Source organism: Telmatherina bonti (genome assembly GCF_933228915.1).
Source record: "Telmatherina bonti genome assembly, chromosome: 2".
NCBI lineage: Eukaryota > Metazoa > Chordata > Actinopteri > Atheriniformes > Telmatherinidae > Telmatherina > Telmatherina bonti.
The window spans coordinates 37,055,402-37,074,154 of record NC_136620.1 but is presented as its reverse complement, the minus strand read 5'-3'; the positions used below and the strand labels follow the sequence as shown (position 1 = coordinate 37,074,154).

General features: G+C 38.5%; 1 protein-coding gene across 2 annotated transcripts; it reads right to left on the bottom strand.

The window, feature by feature from the left end:
* Positions 1-1,262: 1,262 nt before the first annotated feature.
* nap1l4a (nucleosome assembly protein 1-like 4a) lies at positions 1,263-17,727 on the bottom strand. 2 transcript variants are annotated; one of them, XM_079252387.1, is made up of 15 exons: positions 17,649-17,727; positions 16,135-16,175; positions 15,040-15,112; positions 14,418-14,562; positions 13,856-13,942; positions 12,969-13,103; positions 12,805-12,876; positions 12,580-12,719; positions 12,299-12,444; positions 5,471-5,490; positions 5,241-5,360; positions 5,067-5,102; positions 4,860-4,913; positions 3,181-3,215; positions 1,263-2,860 (listed from the first exon to the last, which is right to left on the bottom strand). In XM_079252387.1, the coding sequence occupies exons 2-14, from the start codon at positions 16,148-16,150 to the stop codon at positions 3,210-3,212; spliced, it is 1,050 nt and encodes a 349-aa protein (XP_079108513.1). In that variant the 5' UTR covers positions 16,151-16,175; positions 17,649-17,727; the 3' UTR covers positions 1,263-2,860; positions 3,181-3,209. The 2 variants fall into 2 exon arrangements, with proteins under 2 accessions (XP_079108513.1, XP_079108512.1); XM_079252386.1 differs by lacking the exon at positions 3,181-3,215.
* Positions 17,728-18,753: the final 1,026 nt, after the last annotated feature.

Below are 18,753 nucleotides of genomic sequence, written 5' to 3'. Positions count from 1 at the left end.
AGAGCTAATGTAACTATATGCACAATAATTTAGGATGGTTAACTGGGAAATTCAGATTGAAGTATTCCTAATTATCATTTATTCATAATGCTATAGTTTTAAAAAAGTCCTGAAATGATTTACAGGAAATTATTTTTTTCTGATCAACACAGTTATTGCACAAGACAAATAAGCAGGATGAGGTGTGCTCTGCCTCTGGGCACAACAAATCAACAAATTTCAGCAGGCAGTGTTTTATCGAGCTGTGGTTGCATGGAATAGATTGCCAGAATTTCTGTTACTGGAAAATAATACAAAAATTTTCAAAAGAAACTATTTTTGACTTATACAGGCAAGGCTCTGACTTGCCGCAGGGAGACAGACGTGTGAATCACTAAATGAAATCAAACTTTATATTGCACTTCATCATCCACAAAACACAACTCTAAAGGCTTTACATCAAAAACGTGAAAACGCCCTCACCCATTTCCTTTCTGATAAAATCTACATCACTGTAATATATGCATAAACATATTAGGACACATATGCACATAAACACACACACCCTTTTATGCTCATGTACATGAAAAAATGTCTCCGAGGGCTGTCCTAACCCCCACCATACACATCAGGAAAACTAGCACACTGGGATCTCAATATAAAAACTGTAAAATTATATTATAAACAAATTATATATAATAAAAAAAAAAAAAGATGAAATACACCAAGATACAATGAAGGTATACACTAGGACTATAAAAGTACCAATTGTAGTTACCAATTACATACTTAAGGTTTTTCTTAAAAATATTAACACTCCCAGACGACCCTCAGGTGGTCCAGGCGGCCGTTACACAGGTGAAGACCATAAAAACTAAACCACTCTACATGTTCTGGTCCTCACTCCAGGAACAAACCAAAGATCCGCTCCTGACAACCTATAAGCCTTTAGGTCTGTCAGATCAAGGGCGCCAAGAACCTTTAGAGCTTAAAAAACTAATAAAAAGCAGCAAATGCAGATATTTAAAACTGGTTTAATATGAGCTCCACTAAAGACTGAATTACATTTGTTTTCAGCTTTGAGGTTCTGGTAAACTAAAGCAAAATAAAGTCTTCATGGCTCTTTAACTAGAGGTTAAACTGGGAACTGTAGAAACAAGAGCATATTATGAATCACAGACTGCTATATAAAAAAAAAAGAGATATTGCTGATTTGAGTACTTTCTAAGAACTTGTAGTGTTATAATAGAGTAAACAAACAGACAAAACACCAAATACACATTTCCATGTTGCACAACTTTAATAGAATATCTTAACTAAGTCTGTACAAATTGAAAAGAAATATTGCGCAAGTAACAAATTGTGAATAAGAACCAGTTAAGGCCATTTGCTAGCGCACGGTGCGATGTGGTAGATTTGAAGATGTCAACCGTGGCTTTGAGAGATCTGTCCAACAAGATGTACAATCGTTCTTTTTAAAAAGAGAAGGGGGAGGGTACGGTTTCACTGCCACTGCTATCCATGACCAGTCATCAGGCGAAGGTGTCCGAACTAACGGCCAGAAATCAAAGTGCAGTATCTGAAATACATCGGCACCCTGTTCCACTTCTTTTCCCGTCAGACATTCTACTGAACCATCAGACAAAAACAGAAATATTCATATTAAACGAGTTTAAATGCTGGGTTAGATTACACTGGGTTAATGACAATTGGCAAACAAGTTTAGAAAAGGAGGACGGTGTCGTCTTTTACTTTTGGCTTCTTGGCGTTAGAATTTACATCTGATCCAGGTCTCCATCCCATCGCTGACGTTTGTTAAGAACTACATACATACAGGAAGCAACAGCTTATAAACAACCACAAAACATTAAGGGTCTCGGCACTGTGTGTGCTTAGATTGTTGAATTTGAGGGGAGAGAAGTGTGTTGTTGTCTGACGTTTTCACACACAGACAAGTTAAAAAAAGAATTCAAATGGCAGCAGGATGAACGGGGAAGTTATGTATGACAGTTGCAGAGTTTTACATCTGCACGTCTGCGTCACGGTCCTAATTACTGTTGTGTCCACTCAAGTGCTCGTTTTAAATGCTTGTTAAACCCAATAAACCTGGGTGGACGTGAGCTGTGTTAAAACACAACCCAAACTTTCAGTCTTCAAACGGATTTCACTGTAAAACCGCGACTTATGGACCTACTGAGCCCAAATGAATGCAAGTGCAGAAACGCAGCTGAGCTTTAAAGCATCCTCCAGAAAAATGCAGCGTTGCATTCAGCTGCGCGACTCCAGAATAAATAGTCCAATGACACAACAATGAACATTAAAAAAAAAATCAAATTCAAAATGGTGTATTTTATGTCTCATAGAAAAAAAACAACACAAAAAAAGAGGAAAACACAACCCCAGTGAATGATTATGTCAAACTTGATCAGCAGTTTCTTGGTAAACTCGCGTTGCTTGTTGGCATTTAAAAACCCTGAGTTACTGACTTATCTCAATGAAAGTAAAGATGGGAGCCGCTCCGTTCCTAGCCTTCTTTTTCTTTTCCAGATAAGGATATTCTGGGTCTGGCAGTACCTACCTTACCAAAGAACACTGCCTCTATGTGATCACATGGAATTTAATCCAGTCAGGTTTGAATGAAGCCAATAAAGAAGGGGGTGAGATGGGTGCAAGATAGAAGAAAAATAAGTCATGCACATATTAAAAATGCAGTCTGGTTCGCGTCCTATTGCGTCTGGATGAGTTTGTAAAAGGGCAGAGCCTGCAAAAGTAAGAGGTCTTGTTGATTGGCTAAGATCCAATTTGATAGACAGCAGGTCTCCACCTCCCCTGATCGCCACGGTTACTGTTGTTTGCATTCGGCAGGCTGAGGCTGTTCTTTCTGGAAAAACAGGACAACAACAAATACATGAGACGAAAAGCCGTGTAGCATCAGATAACAACTAGAGGACACTAACAAGAAAGCAAAAGGCGAGAGAATGAAAGCACCTGGTTTGGTGCCGTAAAAGGGGACAATGTTAGAAACCTGGGATGGGACTACATGGAGGGAAAACATGTCGATATAAAGGCAGGACAGGGAGCAGAAACCTCATCTACCCAAGATGTGAGTTCATTAAAGCCTCAGACTAGTGGGAGAAATGAAAGATGTAATGGAGAACAGCAGGAATAACAAACCAGAGTCTATCCTTATTTCCCCCTTACCTAGAAATGCATGGGGTGAGAATGTTTGATTACGCCTGTAATGAAGGGGAAATCCGGGGGGAGGGAGAGACAACAGCATGAACAGACTTAATCGTTACATTCAGATGAACATGAGCACAAACAGTGAAACATTGCTGAAGTCAGTGAAGGAGCTCCCTGAAATCCTGAAGCAACAAACAAAATCTGTAACTGATGAGTAAACGATGAGAATTATGATGAGAAAATCACCACAACAAGCTACGAAACAAAAATACAGCATTGTTGGTCACTCCTAAATAACTGCCTACAAAGCCTCATAATGCCTAAAGCTGGGATAGGTAATGTTGGGGAGCTAGCAAGATGTGAAAGTGGCGCCCTGTCTTGGCTCCTCCCCCTCTGGGTCTGCTCCTTGCGTGATCCAAGGCTTTTTTATTCGCAGCTTTTTCCACCAACGATTTTCTCTTTCTCAGCTGTTTGGGTCGGGAAATCCTTCCTGCATTTTCTCAGCCATGTTTGCCTTCCGAGTTTCTTCTTCACTACTTTGAATTTTCATCCTAACACGCTGTTTGTATGCAGGGTGTGGCTATCAGGTATGTGGTGCAGGAGGGGGAGGAGGGGAGCCGGGAGAAGAAACTTATGAAATATAAGAAATGAACAACTCCATTTTGGCCTGAACATTTTGATTGGTCAGAGCTTTTACCATAGACTGTATATAAAGAGATGGGCGGAGCCTCCGTGACATCCCCAGTAGGTTTCTGAACAGCTGAATTGAAGCTCAGTGGGCGGTTTGTACCATCGCCATCTTGGCAGCGTCATGCGTGTCGTCTCACCCGGAAAATACAAATATGGACAAAGAGATGGAGCTGAGAGGGGGGGCTGTGAGCGTCATGGTGGATGATTGACATCGACCGAACTGCGAGCTTTCTGTAGCTAAAACGAGCTAACCCGGAGATAACAGGAGATAACCAGCTAACGGAGGTAAGCGGACTAAAGCTAACTCACGTTGTTAACCAGCTAAAAACAGCGGTTGTTCTACGTTCTTCTTACTTGAAGCCGGAGATTGGGTACCTGTCAATCAAATGGACACACCACTAAATATGCCAAACTTTGAGATTACTTTTAAACAGGAGTTTAAAAAATTCACTCCCCCGACAGTTGTCATGAAGGTAAACCTGACCTACAAACCTAAAATGGATTTTTGTACCTGACTGTAAACATGTTTATTACTGCTGTGAAGTTGGTCCTTTTAACATGGGAGTCTATGGAGATTTGCTCCGTTTTAGAGCCCCTAGCGGATGGGGGGGGGTTTACAGATTTTTGCAGCTTGGTTTTTACAGATTAACGGTAAACTGAGGGGAGGGGTCTAACTATATTTCTTATTGTTCATGTTAACAAAATGTACAGAGTAAAATAAAATGTCTGAGAAAGATTACCTACCCCAGCTTTAAGCCACTATGTTGCTATGACAACTAAACCACACCAAAGCATCTTGTTCTCTGCTTTTATCATGTTTGTCATGAGAAAATAAAACCAGAAAAAAGCTGCTGGATGTATTTAGGAGCTGCTGGAGGAAATCAACGAAAAAAAAGCTCATTTATGTCTTAAGAGGGGATTAAATATCACAGAACCTGTTTCTGACCTGTTTAAAATAAGGCAATCATAGAAAAAGAACCCTGGGAAGGGGGGAAGAGACGACTAACCTTGGGGTCAAAGTCCCCCTCCTCATCATCTTCATCACCCTCTTCATCTTGTTCCTGTATGAAAGAAAAAAAAGGTTTATTACAGAAATACGATGATTTAGCAGCGAGTTGAACGATAGTGCAGCGGCACACCCAGGTTCTTCTGAGCAGATTATCTCTTATCTAAGATCCAATATTCTTTTTAAGTTTAAGAGTCTTACTACTAACCTCTTCATCTCCCTCTTCCAGTTCTTCTTCTTCAAACTACAAAACAAAACAAAGCGTTAAAATCCCACCCGTCATGCTGTGCTCGTGTCCTCAGCTCCTGTAAAGTGACCTAGTGAACTGGAGATCCTCTCCTCTCCAGCAGGTTTCTTTGTCCTCCTCAGCAGCAGTACTTACACTTTCGTCATCTTCCAAAGCCTCTCCGGTGAAATACAGCACTGCTCTGGGAACTATTCTCTCACGGAAGAAATGACCAATCTCAAAGTCTGTGGCTAGAGTGAACTCTGAATCTTCATCCTGGCAAAGAAAACAGAAACGATTGGCACCACAGCAACGGATGGGCCCGAATGGACATGTAACAAGACAAAAACAGTTACTTTACAATGAATAAAATCACATTTACTCACCATTTCTCCATCTGGTGAAGCTAAAACAAAAAGAGAAAGACATGATTTAACCATCAGTTTCCATCCAATAAGAACCTCAGAAAACATTGAAGAACCTGCTCAATTCCACACATACAGAGAACGCCTGCACATTATCGCCATATTTCTAACAGCTTTACAGTTCAGCCGCTACATCTCATCAATTACAACAAACAACGGATTATATCTTAGATTTGGTCATTTTAACCATTTAATATTCACTTAGCCTGGAGAAAAATGTTTCTCTGTGTTTGTTTGTTCTGGACAAGAATAAACAGAATAAGTGTTTTTAGCAAATGTTTGACATGTTAAAAAGAGGTTTATAATAATGTAAAAACAGTGAAATGTTGTGTCATAATAAACAGTTTGGGTTTTACATACCCAAACCAACTGGCAAAGATGGCATGTTTAATAAAATTTCTTTTTAAAAAGTTATGGAAATAAAGTCACTGCAACTTTCCTTTACCAGGACCTTAAAGGGTTAATTACATGCCACCACTAACTAAGCTGAAATATAAGATGTTTTATACCCTGAATCAATGAAGGATATGGAGCCCGAGTGCCTTTGGGAAGTACATTAATTCTTGATTATAAGCACATCAGAGAGCTTTACCTGGCTAGAGCTGGACCATGCTCATTCATCTGGATGGCTCAGAGTCATGAGGCCAAGCAGAATGCTAACGTTTTACTAACAAGGTCAGCTGGTAAACAAGAGTATTAATTCATTTATAGTTCTAAATCAACTCATTCATGGTAACTGGAAATCAAGTTTAAAAAATGAAGAAGAAATTGTAGCTCAGAAGTCTTCATTTCACATCCAAACTATCATTTCTGAAGTCCACATGTGAGCTGCAATACGACTGAATAACTCCTAACAAATCAGCGCCTGCAAGGGCCTTGTGGTGAAGTCATACGCTATCTTTCTGTGTATTCATGTGATTTGCTCACTAATGATACCCCACGCTGCACACCTGAACACACTTGACAAGGAGATAATTTTATTTAGTCACACGGCAGCATGATGACTGAACCAGTGAGGCAGCCATTGACTGATCAGGCCAACTTCTTAAAGTCAGTGAGTTCGGGCGTGTGACGGCCTGCAGATCTACACCAAGACACAATACGGTAACCAATGTTAATTTCTGATGTTTTCCTTCAGGATTTTTACATTCATATACATACAATTTAATGAAGTTGTCATTTTAATCTCCTTTTTATACGAAGGACTGTTAGCGTGATCTTACTCCTTTTTATGAGAATTCACTCCAAGTATGTGTGTGTATGTATATATACATATATACACACACACATATATATATATATATATATATATATATATATATATATATATACACATATATACACACACACATATATATATATATATATATATATATATATATATATACATATATATATATATATACATATATATATATATATATACATATATACACACACACACATATATATATACATATATACACACACACATATATATATATATACATATATACACACACACATATATATATATATATATATATATACATATATACACACACACATATATATATATATATATATATATACATATATACACACACACACATATATATATACATATATACACACACACATATATATATATACATATATACACACACACATATATATATATACATATATACACACACACATATATATATATATACATATATACACACACACACACATATATATATACATATATACACACACACATATATATATATGTGTGTATATATGTGTGTATATATATATATGTGTGTGTATATATATGTGTGTGTATATATATATATATATATATACACACATATATACACACATATATATACACACACACACATATATATATATATACACACACACACATATATACACACACACACATATATACATATATATATATACATATATACACACACATATATACATATATATATATATACATATATACACACACATATATACATATATACACACACATATACATATATACACACATACATATACATATATACACACATACATATACATATATACACACATACATATACATATATACACACATACATATACATATATATATATATACACATAAAAAAAGGGAGTAAAAACCAGAGTTAAAATAAAACTTTCAAAGCTGAGCTCATGTCCAGCATCTGCGGGGAAAGACAAACTGACTGATGCTGAAAAACTACCAGCCATGTATTTTAAGCATCTGGTGCCACCTGCTGTTGAGTTTAACTGAATTCATCACCAAACGCCAACTACATGCAACCCAACTGCAAACGCCTGCATGTCAACATAAATCTATGTTTATGTTTCTCTTGCAGGATGAGCGATTCAGAATTTTAGCACATAGTTCATGAGACTGAGCTTTGACTTGATTTCTGCAGGACAACCCGATGGCTGGGTGGTCCGCTGAAATTTAAAATGGACTTTTTTACATTTTGAAATAAAATTAATCATTTATAGTTTGCTGTTGCTTCACATAACCGTTCTGTTGCACAGCTTTCAGTGTGACTGGTTATTTGCATCTCTTCCCTCTTTGAGCCACTGTGATTGTCAGAAAAAATCTGGTGCTACACTAACAATCCTTTGTTGTTAAACTATTGACATTTTAGGAAAACCAAAGTTATTTTCCATCTAGAAGTGTTGAGTTCCTTCCTCTCTGACAGATTTCCAATAAAGTTATATTGATCGAGACACCTGAACATGTTAGTATGACAGCAGCATGCTTGGAAACAGCGACTAAAGGCTCCGTACTACACCTATGTATTTCTGTTTTCTGATCCTATTTGCACCGTTTAGCTTTGAGAAACGGGTTCACAGGGGCAAATCGGCACAGGATGACAGCTGCAGCTTCAAGGAGCTTCACACAAACCGAAAACATCCTGACTGAGCTAGCAGAGGAACCAGGCGAGCAGGGGTCCTTTTGGCCAGAGCAGAATGATTAGCTCAGCTACGGCAGCAGCCATTTAAACCACTGCGACCATCAATCTTCCTGCACTTCCAAACAAATGGGCGATCCGGAGCTTCAGATGCATGCAGGTGAGTGATTTCATGATTTTCACAGAGATCCGGCTGCAACCTGCTGACATTGTCACAGTGCACAAACGCATTTTTCAGCGTCAAACTTTGAATAAGAGATAAAAACCAGGCTTCAATCAGATCCCCAACACAGCCTTCAGGTCCAGTGACTGGTCACTGTATGGCTCTGCGAGATCCAACCTAAAACACACAGAAGCTGAATAAGGAAGGAAAACAGTGTCCCTTCTCAAACCATGACTCGTGGCGTTTGTGGAAAGGCATGCAGGGTAATACCAACACACCCTGATGTCCCCAGGCATCCGCACCACACTGGCAAAACTTCTCAGTCTGCTTGGAGGCCCGGAAACATAACACCACTCAGCTTCCCTCCAGCTCTGGTATGCACTTCATGCTCCTGGGGGAGTCCGTAAAGTCTCCTACAAACTCTACAAGAAGCGAGAACCTTGTTCTTGTTCTCGAGGAAGACAATGACGTCACTTTTTTCTCGTGAACGTGGCTGAAGACAGTTCGACACATCTGGCTGACCCCGCAGTGATCCCAGCCCCGTTGCAGGCAGACAGACAGCTTCTCCTGGAGCAGGAATTGACCAGACGAAAAAGACCTGTTTTCTTGTTATTGCAGTCTTGAGAGCAAGAAGAAAATTCTCACTTCTCGTGGAGGATGTAAAAAGCGGAAGACGTGTCCTGAGGAACCTGGGAGAAGCTGCTGGACCTTGTGATGTCCCCGACATGAGACAGAGCCCTCACATATGTAGTCATTTAAAGCTGGCCTCTCAACACACCAGAGACTACATCCCCACATTGACGGGAGGGAAGCAGGAGCAGGGCATGGTGTTGCCATAACCCTTCACCCAGTACCAAGCCACCCAGAACACAGTTATGTAACTACAGGTTTAAACGCAATCCTCCGGGACATCTTTGTCAGGAAACTGTAAACTTTCACCGTCCAGCCTCCACCTGGGGCTGGGTCAAGGACTTTCTGACCAACTGTGATATAAAGCTCCGTCCCCGCCTTTCCTCCCCCCTCACACACAGCACAATGTGTGTATGACTGCTCAGCTGAAAACAGGAAAGCTCAGCAGAGCTTTATCAACGTAGCACAAAAAAGCATAATTTGCTGCCATCTAGACATTAAATGTAGATCCTTGTGCCTGAGCAAGACTTCTTTCATCACCTCTGACCACCTCCATCCAGCCCTGCATCCGTCTGACCAAGCTGATCAAAGATCAATCAAATCAAATTACACACAACAGGATTCAGTTTATTCTAACCCTGAACAACTACTTCGACCTAAAAACTGTTAATCAATCAACATCTTCTCGTCTTCGTGTGCAAAACCCAACACAATCCTCCTACGGTGGTGTAACTCTACAAGTTTCTGTGCAAATTCATCTGGATCTGCCGTCCTATTTCACTGTTATTTTTAATTATTTACCCCTTTTTTTAGTCTGGAATTTATGTCTTATTCTTCATCATTAGAGCTGGCACGATATGCTTTTCTCTTGATTCGATTTTTAATTTGAATTTTTTTGGGTGCCGATTCGATTTAAATTGCGATTTTTAAGTATTGCCAGTTTTTACAGACCAGTGAAAAAAGTTGCATGATGACCAAGTTTACAGATTATATCACGAGCCAGATTTCCCAAATAAATAAAAATGAACTGTGTCAGATTAAGATTTATTCAGCAGCAGTATATATCTGAAGCAGCTGTTTGAACTTACATACTCTGGTTTCAAAAGCTTGCATTGCATATAAACGTGCTGGTTTGAGTATCTGTTGTCTTGCTGCTGCGCTACATTTGGCTGTTAGCTCGACATTTACCTCAGGATGGTGTCCTGCTAGGTGGCAGTAACATTAGTCATGTTAGTGCTACTGGAGTACTCCACATGTACGTTACAGAGTTTACAAATTACAGAGTTTACAAACCGCTTTCGACATGTCCAGCTCTGCTTTTCCCTTCTCCACTGTGAGATCAAATAAAATCTAACTCTAAACCAAAAAATACAACATGTGTCCTCACTTTTGATTGAAAATGTGACGATGGAGGATTTATCTCTGCGCATTTCTGCAGGTTGTTTTTTCATTCTCTGTCTTCTGTTTAAGTGTTTTCCAAAACGGATTTAACGTTGTGTTACTAGACAGTCGAAGAGAAACATTTCGCCCTCTGCTGGAGAAAAGCGGAAACAACTTCTCCATCTGACATTTAAAATTAGAATTTTTTTTTTTTTTTTTTTTAAATTGTAAAATTAAATCGCAATTTTTATGTGAATCGATTTTTTCTCCAACCCCTAGTTTCTATGCACAGCATCCAACCTTTGTTGTACTGCAGACATGACAACAAATACTATAAAAGATAACAAGTCCAACCAAACAATATCCTTAAATTAAACTTAATACAATTCTATGATGTTGGAAACCCGTCGAAAAAATCGTCACACTAATCAGCATAAATTTTAAGTCTAAGTTTAATTTTTTGTTTTCTTCCCACTGGTTCTTCGCTGTGTTTGGGTTAAAGGTGAAACTGGTTGGTGCGGATCAGGACCACTCAGCTTGGCCTTTTGAAAGTCGCAGTCCTGCAGGTTTTCAATGTATCCCTGCTTCAACACACCTGACTCATTAAATGGATCCAACACGTATAAAGTTGTACTGAATGACTCATTAACTCAAGTCAGGTGTGTTGGGGGAGGGGATAACGATGAAAACCTGCAGGACAGTGCCGTCATGGGACCGAGCTGAATAGTCCTGGTTCTGGTGACACAAATACCAGGGATGTGAAACTACCGTTCAACGGTTGCTGACCTGCAGATCCGTGAGGCTTTAACACACCTGACTCATGCTCACGGGTCTTGTGCAGAACTTAACATGTTGATGGATTCATTTATTTTTTTCAGGTGAGGTGGCGCAGGAAACATATACAGCTGGAGTTATACTCATGTAGCATCTGCATAATGTCGGTTACAACATCACTGCTCCACGTTGGTCTGTAGAGGCCTGACGTGCACCTCTGCCTGCAGCACGGTTATAGAAATGCTCCCTTGTGATTGGTCAGCTTGTGGTTACCTGTTTCCAGATTTTGGAGCTGCTTGCAGAGTTTCTGTGATAAACAATTTGCGAGAGAAACTTTAACAGGGCTTTGTGACCATATACTTGAGTGTTGGAGCACATTTCACCAGCGTCAGCTGCGCCTGCCCTACTGCATGCAGGAAAGTGGCCGTCGCGAACCACAGTTTTGACATCCCAGACCGATTTTGTACTATAACTGTTTTCGAATAAGCATTTACCAAAAGCTTTGCGATTTTAAGTGGCAGGTCAAACAGAACATCAGCTTACAGGTGAGCTTTGACTCTGTACCCTGCACATAACACCTTACATCATAGTTCATACGTGCTTTCATGTAGAGGCTGAGTGGATATCACACAGACAAGAGCAAATGAACCAGAGGTCCCTGATCATATAACAACACATTCTATATGAACAAAAAATGCTACAATAATAAAATGAAATAAAAAGGATTTTTTTTTTTTTTTAAATGAACCCTGTCATTTAATATCTTCTGTTGAAAAAGCGCAAATTAAAAATGACTTTGGGGAATTTGCTTCTTAAGAACAAGGAAGTGTGAGCATAGTCTCAGAGAAAAGCAAACATTTAATAAAAGTCTGTATCACAATCTTAGATGTAAGAAGTGAAATGTGTCACATCTCTGAAGGCTCTCACCTTTGATGGGGTTAAAGAAGTTGAAGAAAGAATCATTGGGGACCTGCTTGGTAACAGTGCGGACAGTGCCGCGACCTTTATGTTTCTGCTTCTTCTTAATAGTTTTCACCGTCACATCCTTCCCCTTGTGCCAGTCTATCTGACATCTAGAGATGAAGCGTGAAAATGAGAAGCAGAAAAGATGCCGATGGACAAAAAACATAAAAACAAGACCAGAAACTGCTTTAACAAGCCAAAGTTTCTATTTCTTTCTGATAACTAAAACAAAAAGCAGGACTTACCCCTCGCAGTCTATGATCTCTGGACCCTCAAATGAGAACGGATCTGAGGCATCAGGCTCTGACTTCATCTTGTAGACTTTCGTGAGGACTGCGTTGTTAAAGTAGCCATTTGGCTCAAAGTGGAACTCTAACGTGAAACTCTATGAGAGAAAACAAGAACAGGATCTGAGTATTTTAAACATATCTAGTTTAACACTGGTGACACTGGTGCATGCTGACACTGACCATTGGCTGGCCGGGCTCAGAAAACTTGACTTGAATATCTTTCAGGTGCTTTAGGATGGGCTCATCGTGTTCCTAATAAGAAATCACGATTCAGGTCAGAATCTCAATTCAATCTTTAGAAATGTGGTGAAAACCAAACAAAGAGGTGATGAACACAGACGTACCTGCAGCATGTCACTGAGCATGTCAACACTTTTGAAAATGGTGAGCCAGAACTCAGGGATCCCCTTTGGATCTTCTTCTGGTGTAGCTTCCTCCTTCTTCGCATCTTCAATAGCAGCTTTTTCCTTTACCTCCTCCTATTGGCAGAAAAAAGTCAAACATTTACGGGATATTTTTAGTTTAGACATGCAAGTGTCACCATCATGCACTGTCATCATGTTGGTGACACTATAATCTCTCCTAAGCCCTTTTCAGGCGTGAGTTATGCAGGTCTAATGGCATTGATGTATCTAAGTGTGGCATTAAATCATTCAAACCCTGGACATAATTATGTATTATTGAGATTACATGCAGATCAGAGTTGTGTAATCTTGCGTTATAACTCTTACAGAAATGTACCAGTGTGCTTATTCAAACAACAATGAGACATTAAATTGTCAGATTAACAGGAAATGCTATCTGGTTGGAAAGCGCTTCAAGCAGACTAATCAGTAACAGTAAACAACTATCACAAGCTTGTTAGTACTTGCCCATCTTAGAATACCAGATTTCCCAAGAACTGGTTTCCGTTTACACAACTCAAGCTCCGTATTTGAGATCAAATGATTTCGTAAATACTGTTGATGTAACATGAAATGCATCTTTTACAAAAACAAACAAAATAAAAAAGAAAACCTTTGAAATCTGGAAAAACTTATAAAATTATTCAACCACGTTTCACTCCTTTGTTCCACCTACAATAACGAGTTGTAATGTCCAGCTGCATGGTGCACAATAATCTACTGAATCTCAGCGCACTTCGTCCATGTTCAAGTGTGCCATTAAAAAAACAACAAAAAAACTGCGATGTAAAGATGTGTGGAGTAGATCAAATGAAAACTGCTCTTACAGCGAGCTCCTCGTCTTCATCTCTGTCGCTTTGCCACTCACACTCCTCGTCTGTAGGCTCCGCTGCTCCTGTGACGATATCTCGTCTCTGCAACGCCCGGCAACATTCATAAGAAAGTTAACGACATCAGGGAAGGATTAAGGTGCATTACTGTGAAATATCTGCATGAGGACAAGAACTCATTCAGCTGGATTTATTTTCAGCCAGCCTGCACATGTCTGACTGACACACACACACACAACATAAACACAGCACAGACAGGTGCAGGGGGATTACAGCTGCCACTCTCCAATGTGTTTAAGAATGGCACAGCTCTTGTCACTATCTCTGGAAATAGCATCGACTGACAAAAGCACAGTCAACTACTCGCTGTGACAGTTTTCGCTGTAGCACCAGGATGCACCACCACTGACCTCAGGTCAGGCTGAATATGAAAATCCACTGGTGCAACAAGGAACTATCTTGAAATATATTTTTATATATCAAATCTCTTTGTCTTTTTACAATAAAATATGATTTGCTAAATAAAAGCCAACAGTATGGTTCCAACCACATTGTTTACCTTGTCAAACAGTGGCTGATACAGGGCTGCATACTTCCTTTCTAGCTCATGGACCTCCTCGTAGAATTTAGCTTCTATGTTTGCGCACTGCACCTGTAGCCTTTTCAAGGCGTGCACTCGTCTCTTCACTGCTTTGGGAAGCAAACTATTTGAGAGGGAAGAAGAAAACAAAAACACAAAACCTAATGTTAATTTCAATCTTTCACAGACAAAAAGAAGAGTATGATCAACATTTTCAAACTAAAATTGTAATCCTGAAAGGCAAAAACGGCAAACGCAGCTTTATATCCTCAGTCTAAGATTCACAAAGGGACAATTTTATGAAACTGAAAGTTTGTTATTCTGATGTCTGGGTGTGGCAAATATCTACAATGATGCTGCATTTATCTGCAACAACTCAGTCAACTCTCAAGGAGCTTGCCTAATGCATGCTACAAGTCACTTCAGAGCCAGTACCTCAATTCTGACAACTAGTTTTCAATAAAAGAGAGACGGATGAATTAAAAAAAGAGAAGCAGTTACCATTTTCTTCTACTGTCTCCTCAAAGAGTAATTATGTAAACAACTTGCAATAACAATTGTACTTTGTAAATATACTAGATGCAATGTTCTCTGCACTGACCTTTCCAACATGTGGTAGTTGATAGGTTTCTCCATCTGTCCACCCGGATTTGGCATTCCTTGATCCCCTTTATCTGTCACACCACATCAGAATACCAACGAAAGTGTCATTAGAGTGTTAAATAAAACCCAGATCCTTTAATTAATTTATAATTAATAGTTGCGGTGGGAATGACAGATCCCTGTGCACTGAACAGCTGATGATGCTAAATCAACTGACTAGTGAAAGAATATGTCACGCAAACTTATTATCCATAACGTTTGAGATCAATCTTCAATAATATGTGTGTTGGTCAAATTTACACTTAAGCTGCAGGATGCTTCAAACAAAAACTTAAATCACCAAAAATACATACAAGCTAAAACACAGTCTTAATTAACACCTGGGTCTTTTCCTGGGAAAAGAACAGTTTCTTCCAGAAACATCAACAAGTGCACAGGCTGTACCTGCTTCACAGATTCAAATATTCCAGAATAAAAATAAAAACACATTTAAAATATAAAAAAATGGGCATTTTATTAAAAAAAATAAGATTAGCACATCCCACATAGCAATTATCTTTAAGAAACCAGTTCTGATATGTGTGCATAGGAAATTAGTTTTCAGTATAAAACCAAAAACAGAAGCAAGAAAAAGATCCTGCAGAGCAACTTAAATTTTATTTATTTGTACAAAACATTTCGGATTGCAACCACAAGCAACAAGACTAAATCTGCATGGGTAAGGAAGGGTCATGTCAGTGTGTACGCTTGTAGAATGATTTAAAAGTGCTTTTATTATAAAATATAACATGTTTTTAAAACATTGAAAGACGTACGTTCTGAAAGAATAGCTGAACAATTCCACAAAATCAGCAGTAAGAAAGTGAATCCAGTAAAAATGGCTGAAGCCACATCTGTGATTGATTCCATCTAGGATCATTTCTCAGACTTTACAGGTTTATTTAACATTGTACAGTTATCTCTGTCGCTTACATGTAAGCATCAACATTGTTCATGAGACATGAACAAAGTCAATAACATCTTTCCCCCATACTTTACATCTTGGGTGAGTACTTTTTTTGGCAAGTTGAAATGCAAATACGTTTGTCTTTACCTTTATTGGCATCCATGATGACAAAGTGTCAGCGCCTTCCTCTATAACAAACACACACAGACATAATTTAAATTAGCCTGAAAGTCATTATAGGATGCAACAGAGATTATATAATAGATTATATAAAAGGGATGGTGAAAAAAGGGTGTAGTCTGTTTCACCAGATATCCTCAAATTTGCTATGAACACTCTTCATAAGCTGCCAAAGGACTTCTTTATTTCAGACAAAACAACAGGATTTAATCAACAGGTTAAAAAAAATAGCAATTATTATAGCGTCCGAAAAGGAGCAGGATGAAGCAATGCTTATGTATTCCTGCCCCTCTTCACAATTATATTTTCTTCCTTGCAGTTGTTTAAATAATCACTTAATCAGTTTTCTTTTTTTATGGAAAAAAATAACAAAATGCAAAAAAAATAAAAAAAATAAAATAAATATAGACAAGTACACATACATACTCGTACACATCTGCATATATACATACATATATACATATGCACATACACTCACAGGCACAAACCAATGACATATTTACCGTTTTTAGTGGTCATATACCTCTATATATTCATACTCTCTCTGCATATATGCACATATATTTATGTACATATCCACATCATACAACTACAGATAAACTTGCAATTGTACATACCCACACACATGTGCATATACTTACATACATTCAGTTTTTTAGATGTTTAGCTTATTGTACCTATTTACCCTATTGGTGTACATTTTATATTTTCTAATGAACATTTCTTTGACTTTTTCCATAAAATGGATAATGTTTTGAAATTGCTCGAGTTTTTCCTGAAGATTATTCCATCATTTTAAAGTATAAAATTAATAGAAAATACCACGGAGGAAACGACAAATAGCGGTATTGAGCATGCGCAGGCCAATGACGCACTGACATGCGCTAAGCTATGACAGCTAGTTAGCATTCCTTCTTTTTAATGTGGAAAAACTGTATATTAATGTCTGTGACAGTCACACTGGACATCCGGACAGCATCAAGATAATAATCATGATATGATTATCAAATCAGCAAGTAGTTGGTGTGAATAGTTTAAGGCGTGAAGGGCGGAGTCAGAGATCTGACAGCTATTAGCCAGGCTAGTTAGCCTGCTAGCAGGAAACTACGGGACAGCGTGCCGTGAACAAAGCATTAGCAAACATAATGTGTGTTAAATAATGTTGGCTGTTTTCAGCGCTGATTGCATGGCTAGATTTATAGCTGAGAGACTGAATAATAATGTGGTTTCATTGTTGACTTAATTTGAATTTATCGTTTACAGCTAAATTCTTTCCGCCGGCCGCCGTGAAAAGCTAACACCAAGAAGCTAGCGTTAGCTCGCGGGTTGATAAAAGCGCATTGGAGATCAAATCTGCGCGAGGACAGCAAACTAGCGGTCAGTTAAATAACTCACGAGATGAATAAACAGCCCTCCGGTTAAATACCAAATGACTGCGTTGATTAAAAATTTGTGTAGATTTGATGTTTTTACAGTCTTACCTCTGAACGAGCGCTACGTTCACGCGTTTTTGCTGCTGTCCTCACGCGCGAGAAACGCACGCGTCCCAGCATCCTGGAATTTGATTGGACGGTACCACGGTGGTGCGTTCATGTACCGCTTTGAAAAGTTTTATTGTATTTTTAAAGAGCAGTTACTGTCCTTTAAAACTGTTTTACAACCTTTTTTGAGCCAAGGCACACCTTTTTATTTTGTTACTGAAAAATCACAAGGCACACCACAAACCAAAATGTTTTCTTTTGATTAAAAAAAAGAGGTCATATTATTAATATAAAGTCCATCTTGTCAAAGCTTTTTGAATAGAAATCAAATAAACACAAGAAGAAGGAATTTTATCTTTCACTTGGGCCCGTTTGGATGAACACAGAGCTGCTTTTTAGACCAGTTAGGTTAAATTGGGTAATTTCTCAGGGCACACCTGATAATCTCACACGGCACACTAGTGTGCCACGGCCCGGTGGTTGAACAATACTGCTTTAAAACACTGTTTCTCAAATGAGGGTACGTGCACCCCTGGGGGTACTTCAAGGCATTCCGCGGGGTACTTGGAAGTTTTCTTTAAAACATCCTTAAATAAAATAATATGAATAAAATTTTATATAAATATGTTATATATTTCAATAAATGTTAGTTTACATTTATAAACTGAATTTACATTTAGATTCACACTGTTTCATTCATCCTAAAATCCCACATTCCGACTTGAATTGAAGCCTTCTTATGAGCCAAATCATATCCATCAGTCACTGTGGGATTGACAACCCAAACAAAAGTTTAATAAACCAAACACAAATGACAAAGTGATGTATTTCATGTGTTAACTAAAAATACTTTGCAGTGGTTAGGGGGTACATGGCTGAAATTTTTTTTACAAGGGGTACTGTGAAAAGAGAGAGGAAATCAATTATCCACTAAAAAGGTTTTTACACAAGTCCAGCAATAGTCAGGAGCATAGACCCAAGTGCATAAGAAATAATGATGCTGCCCTTATTACACATTTTTCTCTGTAAAATTGATGGGGAAAAAAAAAAATAAATGAATGAAATAATAATGAAAATAAAAAAGTATATATAAATAATAATAATA

Coding starts and splice junctions, on each gene's coding strand:
- nap1l4a (XM_079252386.1), bottom strand. Junction 12,720..12,804: donor CTGAGCCCGGCCAGCCAATG/GTCAGTGTCAGC, acceptor TTTCTCTCATAG/AGTTTCACGTTAGAGTTCCA. Junction 5,103..5,240: donor CTTTGGAAGATGACGAAAGT/GTAAGTACTGCT, acceptor TTTGTTTTGTAG/TTTGAAGAAGAAGAACTGGA.